This window comes from Pseudorasbora parva, chromosome 15, assembly GCF_024679245.1.
Source record: "Pseudorasbora parva isolate DD20220531a chromosome 15, ASM2467924v1, whole genome shotgun sequence".
Taxonomy (NCBI): domain Eukaryota; kingdom Metazoa; phylum Chordata; class Actinopteri; order Cypriniformes; family Gobionidae; genus Pseudorasbora; species Pseudorasbora parva.
In genome coordinates, this window is record NC_090186.1 from 29045254 (window position 1) to 29057651 (window position 12398).

The following is a 12398-nucleotide window of genomic DNA, read 5'->3' on the forward strand; positions in this document are numbered from 1 at the left end:
TCATGTTTGGCTCAATATGTATTTAGAGGGGTTTAGCTTATGTTCAACTTTAACATTTAATTTGCTGGACTTTAAGGGGGAAAACTGATCTTTAATAAGTTCTACTAATGGATAAAACCTTGCAAGCTCTAAAGCGTTGTTCTTCAGTGTCACTTTGAGATGATGACAAGGATTCAATAAAAGCAGATTCCAGAGGATATGCTTCCACTAAGACTGAGATGCAAGTAATGACTAAACTGATGTTTGACTTTTTTTTTTAAGTGTCTGCATAATCAGTCCTGACTTAAGAGATAATGTCTTATTTGGTGATTTTTGTAATTGCAAATAATTGTGAAGTCATTGTAATCCTCATACATTTTCACTTTGTTTAAGATGTTCAAAGGAAATAAAGGAACAAAACGATCTGGATTTCTTTCATCTTGTCCTGAGAAAGTATCTATATCCACAGATCACAGCTAATTGGAGAATGGTGCCCATCTTGTTGAATAATTAAGGACCATTATTTGTCCAGCCAGCCTGTGACATCATCAGGCCTTTGTAGAACTGATATCTAATCACTATAATATCAGTGCAGAGTTATTGGACACCACTGGGGCCATTGTGAGTGGGGTCTCGCTGTTGAAGTGTGTGTCTCGATTGAGTGATAAATATCACAGAAATTTTCCATCTTGGAAAAACTTATCGTGCTCCAGCAGTGATTATTTTGTTATTGCAGTCCAGCACTGAAGAGAATAAACTTTGTAAATAAATGATAAAACTTTACCTGTAGAGCGAATATTCAAGTCTCTATCCCTTGCACTACCTGTGTAAGCGTTGTGTTATTTATTTATTTATTTTATTGAGTTGTGGAATGTCACTGGTCTTTATACAGTATCTTTGTAACATAATCATATTTTCTTATTGTGGTATTCAGCGTTTGAGAGGTCCAGTGGTAGTGGTGATTTTAAAATAAATCACAGTGCACATATTGTGACTGTGGTCCCACTTTTAACTACTACTGTATGGTACTAACATGGAAATTAATAATTTGATACAATGTACTTATTGTGTACATACATGTTTTTACATTGTATTTATATTTTAAAAATACCTGCATGAAATTACATCTGTAATTACACTGTTGACCCTTCCCTTACACCTTAACCTATCCTTCGACCTATCCATACCACCAAACCTGTACCTAACTACCCATATCCTACCTCAATAGCATAAAAAGCGTTTTGACATAAAATATGAACACAATAAGTACATTGTAATTATTTTATGATGTAAGTCTAGTAGTTATAACTATACTTACATCATAAAATAATTAAAGGGGGGGTGAAATGCTGTTTCATGCATACTGAGCTTTTTAAACTGTTAAAGACTTGGATTCCCATCCTAAACATAGACAAAGTTTCAAAACTAATGTTGGACGTTTGATGGAGTATTTCTGTGTTAAAAATACTCCTTCCGGTTTCTCACAAGTTTCGGAGAGTTTTTTTTCGAGTATGGCTCAGCTTGACGTTAATAGAGTGGAAGGTCCTTGTATGGGCCGTACGGGCTCTTCTCCCGGAAGGGTGCGCGCACGTGACTAGAGCGAGAGAGGAAATGCATGCCCATAAACACTCTCTCAGGTGCAGATCCAGTCGTCCGTGAACACTTATGTCGCGCGCCGCGCTTCACTTTATTCCTATGGGTGACATCAAGCGACTTCAACGCTTCAGCACAACATTCCGGGAAGGCAGCGCTGCATTTGAACCGATTTGAACGCAGAAATGAAGGGAAGCTTCACAACATCGCTTCAGTCGCGTCGCAAAAAGTGGATCTCCACCGTTCACTGCTGTCAGGACTTTACCAAATCATACCAAAGAAGTGTGTTTTTGACGGAGCGGTCCAAGAAATAAAGGTTCGGTCCAGCTTTGGAAGCAGCCGGTGAGTAAAACTGCTTCAAATGTGTCTGCTGTTGGCTATCGTCACGTGAGTAAACACCAGTAAATGACACGATCGCGTGCTTCGTCATTCAAATGCGCTAACGGTTACTCCATTGCTGTTCTCTGTTGTATACCGTTACGCTAGTCTGACTTGCAAAACCGCTTTGCTTGCTACTGCTAAGGTTTAGTCGCATACAATAGTCCATAAACCGAATCATGTCCTCATAAACTGCGAGTAAAGACACACAAATGTTGACAGGCCACTAAATACAGTACATACCACAGAGACAGACGTCCTGATGTTGCTGTTTCTCCAATTTATTTCAGCCTCCGAATGATTCTGGATCATATATCTATTAGCTGAGCTCGATAGCCATGAGTTTCTCCACGCTTGAGGACGTCATTGCTTTGCGCTCTCGTCATTCTTTAGCTCCGCCCACACGATACGCCTCCAGCCGCTCGTTTTTTTCCTGAAAGACTCGGTACAGCCTATATTTCTTTTATAAATATAATAAAACTAAAGACTTTTCGATATGAAGGATGCAATACTACTCTATAAGTACTCAAGATTGACATGAGATTGACTGAAACTGAGTGTTTCACTCCCCCTTTAAAATGTACTTATTGTGTTCTTATTGTCAAAAAAGTCACGGTCCCACTTTATATTAAGTGACATATAGGGTCACTTAATATAAAGTGGGGCCGTGACTTTTTTCCACATTCATGTCCTTCTAAGTGTTTGTTTTATATTATAGGACGGGAAAAGGAGTGTTTTCAGCCATGAAACTGGGCAAGACGCGTAGCTCCAAAGATGACCACAAAAAAGGAGGTAAATATCGCTGATCATTAGATGTATTTATTTATTGGGTTAGAGAGGAAAACTGGAGCCCAACTGAAAAGGTTTTTTACAGTAGCTTAGTTTTGTGTCTGCATTTTGGTGCACAAATTTGTGCTCAAAGCAAACTAAAGCTCATGTTTATTGTACTTGTATTGCCTTGACCAATTGTACTTTAAATCAGTGGTTCTCAATTGTTTTTTTCTTCATGAGATTTTAAATTTGACGTCTTTAGGAAAGACTAAAGAATCTTAAACTATCATGCAGTATAAACTCAACTGTACTCTTGTGCACAGATGACCCTGCCATTTTGGATGCAGAAGACCTGGATCGAAAGACCATGCGCCTGGGCGGTGCGCTTGATCCTGATACCATATCACTGGCCTCTGTTACGGCAGTAACCACTAATGTCTCCAACAAAAGGTCACATATCTGACGTGCACATGGTGTATTTTTAAAGCAGTACACAAGTCTATTTGTTTGCATCCTTTGAAAAGGTCACAATGAAGAAAACCTCAGTATTTATTTTTCTGACAGCATTTTTTTTTGTTTCAAATCTTGTTCAGTTCTTTTTTAAAGAAGGAACAGTTTATAGGGTATAAATTAGGCCTGTCAGTTTAGTGTGTTCTTTTGTGTGATTCTTTTAAAAGAATTAATACAGTCTCAAGACAATTCTTCAAATCTTGAATTATTTGTAACTTGGCCAACATGCACTGAAAAAAAGGTGTGTTGGATTTACATGATTTCATAATGTCCATCGGTTCAACATGAATCAATTTGTTCACATAACTTCAAAATCATGAAATGAAGTCAAGTAATTTTTAAGTAATGCAATTGAGTAGTATCAAATGATTTTAATATGGCTTCCTAACAGCAGTGGTATGCACAGGGGGGCTTGAGACCCTGCTTCTTTAATCAAATCACAAGCTTGTTTTGTTTTTGTATATTTTAGTGGACATGATCTTTTTTTTCTGATAGTCAGCAATAGCACAAAATGAACATTAAATGTGCTGTCTCAGTCCACAGCCCAAGCCATCGCTCGGCTCCACTATGTAACCCAGTATAATTTAAATTTCAAAACTATTTCAACATATTTAAACGTTAAACACTATAAAACAATATACATTCCCCCCTTAATTTTGCCCAAAAAACACATAAAATAACACTTAGGTACAATGTTTCTACTCTTGTCAAGTCCCAAGCAAAGCATGCTGGGAACTACAGTTTCAGCAAAAATCTTGTTCGAGTACTTAATTGGTTCACATTCACCCTAAATAATGTAATCTAGTAGATTGTACATTTTTGAGAATTACATTAATTGAAAGCACAGAAATCACTTTTAGAAGAGAAAATCAATTTTGGTAGATCGCAAATAAAAAGATTCAACTGGTCAATGTGTGTTTTCCTTTTTTCCTTTAATAATGTGATTCGACTAAAATGGCTAATCAATTGACAGGCCTAGTTCAAATGTATTTCATGAATTTTGATAATTCACTTCTTGTCTTTCAGGTCAAAGCCTGACATTAAGATGGAGCCCAGTTCAGGGCGTCCTGTGGATTATCAGGTATGAAATGAGACAGGAAAACAGACAGAGAGGCAGGGAAGCTAAAAAACATTCCCACAGACAATAACTGAATGGCTTTGAATTGCCAGCCATACATGTTAAACCAGTGGCATTTATCCTTGAGTAGTGTATTCTGCTCAAAGCTCTGAATATACAGAGCTGTCCCAAATAAACAACATCGGCCTTGAGCTTCAGTGTTTCACAGAAGCCTTTGATGTTTACTTACTAATTGTCCTCTGCATGGCTGTTGTGTTGAGCAGTTGAATTGCAAATTCGTTTCAGTACTGGTACTGTGTAATTCCTTTAAATAGAGGAAATCCATATATCCCATGTGTGCTGTGTACGTGTTTTAAGGTCTTTTTTATTGTATTTCCTTATCTCTAACTGTTCATGTTTTGCTGGAGGTTGGGAACTCTTTGCTGTTCTTTTTTTCTTTTACATTAACTTTTGGGGCTCGCTTGCAGAATAAATCACTGCAGCAATAAGTGTTGTTATTATCTGAATTCTTCTGGAATCAAGTTTCTGTGGGGAGAGGTTTATTTGTTTTAATGCGCTTCATAGAGATGTAGCTTTGGCATGTAATAAAGACTGTACACAAATGTAGCGGAAATGAGCGAGAGAACGCAATTTTGTAGTTCATTTTAACTATGCAAATCTGAATTGGATGGTTTTGCTCACTTAAAAACTGACACTAAAAATACAAAAGTATTATGGTTTTCCTTTTATTGACTAAGTTTTACTTTATTTGTGCACCCTTATGCATCCTCAGATATTTACTTTATGAATCTGTGATACAATAAAATACTGTAGCCCATTAGTCATTTGATTCCCCAAAGCAAACTTGACTAATTAGCCCTCTACTGTAATAAAAGCATAACACATTCCACTACCGCATTAACACAGCCTCATCAGTCTTAATCAGCATCTAAGATTCATACAAGCTCATTTGTTTATATTCTTTTTTCTTTTTTTCCTGTTAATTTATTTTTATAATATCCCAATTAAAATGTCTTTCAGATCAGTGTTACAGTAATCGAGGCCCGTCAGTTGATTGGTTTGAACATGGACCCTGTGGTTTGTGTGGAAATTGGAGAGGACAAGAAGTATACATCGATGAAGGAGTCCACAAACTGCCCCTACTACAATGAGGTTACATTCACATTGCTGAAGGATTTCTGTCATTTCAGACATTTTGGCTCTCTGTTTACTGACAGGTCCATTGTACAAACCCGATTCCAAAAGAGTTGGGACACTGTACAAATTGTGAATAAAAAAGGAATGCAATAATTTACAAGTCTTAAATAAACTTATATTTATTCACAATAGAATATAGATAACATATCAAATATTGAAAGTGAGACATTTTGAAATGTCATGCCAAATATTGGCTCATTTTGGATTTCATGAGAGCTACACATTCCAAAAAATTTGGACTGGTAGCAATAAGAGGCCGGAAAAGTTAAATGTACATATAAGGAACAGTTGGAAGAGCAATTTGCAACTTATTAGGTAAATTGGCAACATGATTGGGTATAAAAAGACCCTCTCAGAGTGGCAGTGTCTCTCCGAAGTCAAGATGGGCAGAGGATCAACAATTCCTTCCAGATCAGTGTTACGGTAATGCTACAGGAATGCTATTGTAATGGAAATCACAACAAGGGCTCACAAATACTTCAAGAAAACATTGTCGGTAGACACAATCCACCGTACCATTCGCCCTTCTTCTTCTTCTTCTTTCGGCTGTTCCCTTCAGGGGTTACCACAGCGAATCATCTGCCTCCATCTAGTCCTATCCTCTGTATCCTCTTCTCTCAGACCGACTACCTTCATGTCCTCCTTCACTACATCCGTAAACCTCCTCTTTGGTCTTCCTCTTGACCTCCTGCCTGGTTGCTCTAACCTCAGCATTCTTTTACCAATGTATTCACTCTCCCTTCTCTGAACATGTCCAAACCATCTCAACCTGGCCTATATAACTTTGTCTCCAAAACATCTCACATGTGCTGTTCCTCTGATGTACTCATTCCCGATCCTATCCATCCTCGTCACTCCCAAAGAGAACCTCAACATCTTCAGCTCTGCTACCTCTAGCTCTTCCTCCTGTCTATTCCTCAGTGCAACTGTCTCCAAACCATACAACACCGCTGGTCTCACTACTGTCCTGTACACCTTTCCTTTCATTCTTGCTGGTACACTTTTATCACACAACAGACCTGACACTTTTCTCCACCCATTCGAACCTGCCTGCACACGCTTCTTCACCTCTTTTCCACACTCTGGACTGTTGACCCTAAGTACTTAAAATCCTGTACCTTCTTTACCTCTTCTCCCTGTAACCTCACTGTTGGTTCTCTCTCATTCACAACACATATATTCTGTCTTGCTGTGGCTAACCTTCATTCCTCTTCTCTCCAGAGCAAACCTCCACCTCTCTAGACGTTCCTCCACCTGCTCCCTGCTCTCACTACAGCTCACAATGTCATCCGCAAACATCATAGTCCATGGAGATTCCTGTCTGACCTCATCTGTCAGCCTGTCCATCACCACCACAAACAAGAAGGGGCTCAGAGCCGATCCTTGAGGCAGTCCCACCTTCACCGTGAAGTCCTCTGTCTCACCAGCCCTTGCTGGCTAAAACTCTATAGGTCTAAAAAGAAGCCATATCTAAACATGATCCTGATGGCGTTTTCTCTGGGCCAAGGCTCATTTAAAATTGACTGTGGCAAAGTGGAACACTATTCTGTGGTAATACTAAATTCTAATACTATTCTATTCTGTACTAAAGAGGACAACCCAAGTTATCAGCGCTCAGTTCAGAAGCCTGCATCTCTGATGGTATGGGGCTGCATGAGTGAGTGTGGCATGGGCAGCTTACACATCTGGAAAGGCACCATCAATGCTGAAAGGTATATCCAAGTTCTAGAACAACATCGGCTCCCACCTTGCATTTTCCAACATGACAATGCCAGACCACATACTGCATCCATTACAACATCATAGTTGCGTAGAAGAAGGATCCGGGTACTGAAACGGCCAGCCTGCAGTACAGATCTTTCACCCATAGAAAAAATTTGCCGCATCATAAAGAGGAAGACTACTTAGGTTCAAGAAAACCAAAACACATCAAGAAAACCAAAAGACATCAACTGACCACGGGGGTTCCTCAGGGCTCAGTGCTTGGACCGTTCCTCTTCTCCATTTACACAACATCATTGGGACCCATCATTCAGGCACATGGCCTCTCATATCATTGTTATGCAGATGACACACAGCTCTCTACCTCTCCTTTCAACCAGGTGATCCGACAGTAGCTGCACGAATCTCAAGCAGTCTGGCGGACATCTTGGGATGGATGAAAAAACATCACCTGCTGCTCAATTTAGCAAAGACTGAGCTGCCCGTCTTCCCTGCTAATCCGACCATACAACACGATTTTACCATCCAGCTAAGTTCATCTTTGATTACCCCTTTAGGGACGGTCAGAAATCTTGGAGTAATTTTTGATGACCAGCTGTCCTTCAAAGACCACATTTCAAAGACAGCTCGGTTATGCAGGTTTGCGTTGCACAACATCAAGAAAATCAGACTGTTCCTTACAGAGCATTCAACATAGCTTCTTGTCCAAGCCCTGGTAATTTCTAGACTTGACGATTGCAATGCGCTTCTGGCTGGGACCATCTCAACCTGGCCTATATAACTTTGTCTCCAAAACATCTCACATGTGCTGCCCCTCTGATGTGTTCATTCCTGATCATTTCATCATGTGCAATCAAATCGCTGCAATTGTCCCAACATTTTTTGTGTTGATTTCTTGAAATTTAAAATCAGCTTATTTGTCCATTAAAATGATACATTTTCTTTGTTTAAACATTTGATATGTCATCTATGTTGTATTCTGAATAGAATATTGCAATTTGAAACTTCCACATCATTGCATTCTGTTTTTATTCACAATGTGTACAGTGTCCCAACTTTTTTGGAATTGGGTTTGTATATCAGATTAGAACTGCAAGAATCTATCTCTAAAGACTATCTCTTCAGTATCAGTACTTAAATAACACCTAAATCCACCCACATTGATAAACAACCTAGCTTTATAAACTTCAGAAATTTATAAAATTCCAAAAAGAAATTCTCTCTCTCTCAACAGTACTTTGTCTTTGACTTCCACGTGCCTCCTGATGTCATGTTTGACAAGATCCTTAAGATATCAGTGAGTAGAATAATCCCCTTTCACATCTTCCAGCATATGATTGTACATATTATAAAAAAACCTTGATGAAACCCATTTGGAACAACAGATATAAATTGAGTGAGATGCACTTCTGTTCTTCTTTCATGCTTAAATGAAGGTAATACATTCTAAAAACCTTCTACGAAGTGGCACCCTGGTGGGCACCTTCAAACTAGATGTGGGAACTGTTTACTCACAACCTGGTCAGTAACCATGGAAATAAGTAGGAGATGTACTACTTCTAGGAAGAAGACTATTAATTGGTGCTTGTATATTACAGAGCATCAATTCCATCACAAATGGGCAATGCTGTCGGACCCTGATGACATCACAGCTGGCTGCAAAGGTTACGTTAAGTGTGACATTGCGGTCGTAGGAAAAGGAGACAACATCAAAACTCCCCACAAGGCCAATGAAACAGATGAGGATGACATTGAGGGGTTAGAAAGTTAACACTGCAGCCTACACCCTCTAATGCTTTATTTATTTTATTTATTTATACATTTATTTATTTGAGTAATTTATTGTTGATCTATTCTCATGTTTGTTATGATGTATTGCAGGAATCTTCTCTTGCCGGAGGGTGTTCCATCAGAGAGACAGTGGGCTCGGTTTTATGTTAAGATTTATAGAGCTGAGGGACTACCTAAAATGAACACCAGCATCATGGCCAACGTGAAGAAAGCTTTTATCGGGGAGAACAGGGACCTTGTGGACCCTTATGTCCTGGTGCAATTTGCAGGGCAGAAGGTAAGAAAGACCTGAAGACAAGCAATAAGAGATAAATATTTATAGCCATCCGATGTTAGACACTGAGGAAAACAATACTGTTATAAGGGATTATCTTGAGGTTTTTTGGTTGGGTTTGTCGTGTCCTAGCTTTTTGTTCATGGCTTTTCATTGTTTGATTATGAACACAAGTCATTAATTTAGTTGATTAGTTTGTCTGGTTATTTTAACCCCCTGTGTTTCTACAAGTTCTTTGTCTGTTCACATTGGAATTTTATCGGTTGTTTTGTTTTTTAGTTCTGAGTGTTCTGAGTTGTTTATAATAAATATTTAAACTGCTGCAAATAGATACATTTCATCACCTTTTTTGCAACTGTTTTTTTTTTTTTTTAATTGTGAACATTTCTTATGACACTTTACACATGCAGGGTAAAACGTCAGTTCAGAAGAGCAGCTACGAGCCCATCTGGAATGAGCAAATAGTCTTCACTGAGATGTTCCCACCTCTGTGTAGGCGATTGAAAGTTCAGATCCGTGATTCAGACAAGGTGAATGATGTTGCCATAGGAACCCATTTCATCGATCTACGCAAGATTGCAAATGATGGAGACAAAGGTAATGGCAATATGTCCCGAAGAAACACTAACAGTTTAATGTATGTACAAGATGTACATCCATAAACAGTGGTTGTAAATAAACAGATCTAAAAGAAAAACACACACTAGAATTGACTGCTCCTTCATCTCTCTCTAGGGTTCTTGCCCACTATGGGCCCAGCTTGGGTGAATATGTATGGCTCTACCCGTAACTACACCCTGATGGATGAGCACCAAGACCTGAACGAGGGGCTGGGGGAGGGTGTGTCCTTCAGGGCACGCCTCCTCGTTAGTGTCGCAGTGGAGATCCTGGACACCTCTTCCACAGAGATAATAAGCTCTACTGAGGTACTAATGGAGCCAATGTCCAACATTTCAGAGGTGAGATTTCTTATTTTCCTTTTTTTAGATTGGGTCAAGGCACTTTGTCAGTACTAGAATCTCTATGAATCCAAAACCTGTCCTACTATGACATTACACATAAATTAAAGGGGTACTTCAGTGCTGGGAAGATGAATCTGTATTTAAACTGGGTCATTAATGTAGTAGAAATGTGAAATATACTAGACTGAGAAAAGACAGACAATGTATTTTTGTCTCATGGGGATGATTGACAACAATTCCCAGAATGCTTCGCTGCCCTACGAGGCCACTCCCAAAGCTACCGCTACTGAAACACTGGCTATGTCTAAAAACCTAGGCAGCTGACTCGTTGCCCTGCTGCCTTATCAGGCAATGGCTTGTAAGGCAGCATTTTGTGCACAAAGGCACCTCATGAAACTTTCTGACAGACTTCTAAGGCAGTGTAACAGTTTAATAATCTACAGCAAAATAAAGCAAGCTTTGGTGAGAACACATATTTAATTACTACATTAGTCATTTCTCGCTAGAAAGGACATCAGAAGTGGAAAACATTGGTAAAAAACATTTACACACAAACCGACCAGCAAACGCAACTTTCAGACGCCATCTTATTTTCCCCTGCTCAACTGCCACTGAATGGAAAGCACAGGATTGTGGGATATCAAAGGCAGCGAAGGATACATGTATGCTACCTTCAAAAAACGATCAGATGAAGGTATCTCAAGAGACAGGAAGTGAAGCAAACATTAGAATCGGACGTGGGTTGATGCCTTCCTGCCTTCAAATGTGTCCTTCGAAGGCAGCATTTTCCAGGTTTCGGACTCATCCACTGTGACTGGATCACTTTCCCACCGCATTCATTTTCATAAAATCTGTTCAGTTAGAGAACAGACACTTCAATTAAAAACTGAACATGTCTGTTCAATATAATGTGATTTAGCCGCTGAGGGAGTATCACAGCATAAACGCTGCAGGAGTCAGATTACATTCATCGTGAATAATGAGCTGAATGATCACTGTGATGAGGGCTGAGCTAAATGCGTCCGTGCTCGCGGCAGTCGTTCACAGTGCGTGTGGAGTCTGGCGCATTTTTAGTTCATGCCTTTGGAAGTTTTCATAGAAATTAATTTGAGAAGTTGAAACACTTGCTCCGCCGGCCGCTCCGTTTACATGAAGGCCCACAGATCCCCGAGCCGAGCGCTGTGAGTGCGATCCCACTCCCCATGCGCGGGTTGAAAACGTACGGAAATAGCTCCCTCTGCTGGCTGCAGTCTTCAGCCTTTAGCCAAAAAAAGTTTTTCCTCAGAAATAAAATGCATAAATCTCAGGGAAGCATGATCATTCGATCGGGGAAGCGTGATCATTTGAATATACTCCAAGGTTTCTACTGATACAAAGCCATATGCTAATCGGGGAAGTAACCCTTTAATCTGCAGGCCTACAATCTTCATATTGTACAGTTTAAAAAATTAAACTTCTTGGCAGGAGACAGATTCCTGTTGGCCCAGTCATCTCTAACCTTCTGAACAAATTGACTCAGTCCAGATTCTTTGAAATATCAGCTGCCTACTGGGAAATTACAAGGCCAAGCTTTGTGTCCTCAGACAAAAAGTCATTGCAGATGTGGGAGTCCAGCTGTCTGTGATTTTGTGTGGCCTCTGGGAGCAAATATTGATTGTCAGATGCATTGTACTGAAAGGCAACATTTGTTATCACACTTGATGAAGAGGCAAAATATTGGATGCTGATAGTCCCAATTTCCCTGCATTGGATGACTAACCTGGTGCTTTAAAAGCCTGTGCATTGATCCAAGCTGTGTGGGGTCTTCCCCCACACTTTCGAGTGAACAAACATTCAGCCAATCACAGTTAGGTGTCAGTGTCTATTTGTTTGGCCATTGATGGTCACATCGATACCCCCAGCAATGGTGTTTTTTTTGTGTTAATTTTAGAACTTTAGGCCTTATTCAGTCCTTACATTTATTAAATGGAAAACATTATAATTTCAACGTTTAGATTGAATAATGTCATGGTGGAATTATTTAATTACAGTTTACTATTGATCAATAATTAATTAGCAGTCTGGTTTCTATTACTAACTACTAAACTGCCATAGTTATTCCCTCACTGTTAAAATAGATTTTATATGAATATTTTTTAACAAA

The 12398-nt window shown here is 39.4% G+C and overlaps 1 protein-coding gene across 7 annotated transcripts in view; it reads left to right on the forward strand.

Moving 5' to 3' along the window:
- otofa (otoferlin a) overlaps positions 1–12398 on the forward strand; it is a 113850-nt gene that overhangs the window by 70687 nt on the left and 30765 nt on the right. For all 7 annotated transcript variants that reach the window (XM_067417608.1, XM_067417607.1, XM_067417610.1 and 4 more), the window contains exons 6-15: positions 2669–2742; positions 3045–3171; positions 4258–4312; positions 5330–5461; positions 8463–8525; positions 8665–8749; positions 8827–8986; positions 9110–9296; positions 9704–9890; positions 10029–10252. In XM_067417608.1, coding sequence (XP_067273709.1) covers positions 2669–2742; positions 3045–3171; positions 4258–4312; positions 5330–5461; positions 8463–8525; positions 8665–8749; positions 8827–8986; positions 9110–9296; positions 9704–9890; positions 10029–10252 — 1294 coding nt within the window. The remainder of the gene's footprint in view (positions 1–2668; positions 2743–3044; positions 3172–4257; positions 4313–5329; positions 5462–8462; positions 8526–8664; positions 8750–8826; positions 8987–9109; positions 9297–9703; positions 9891–10028; positions 10253–12398) is intronic.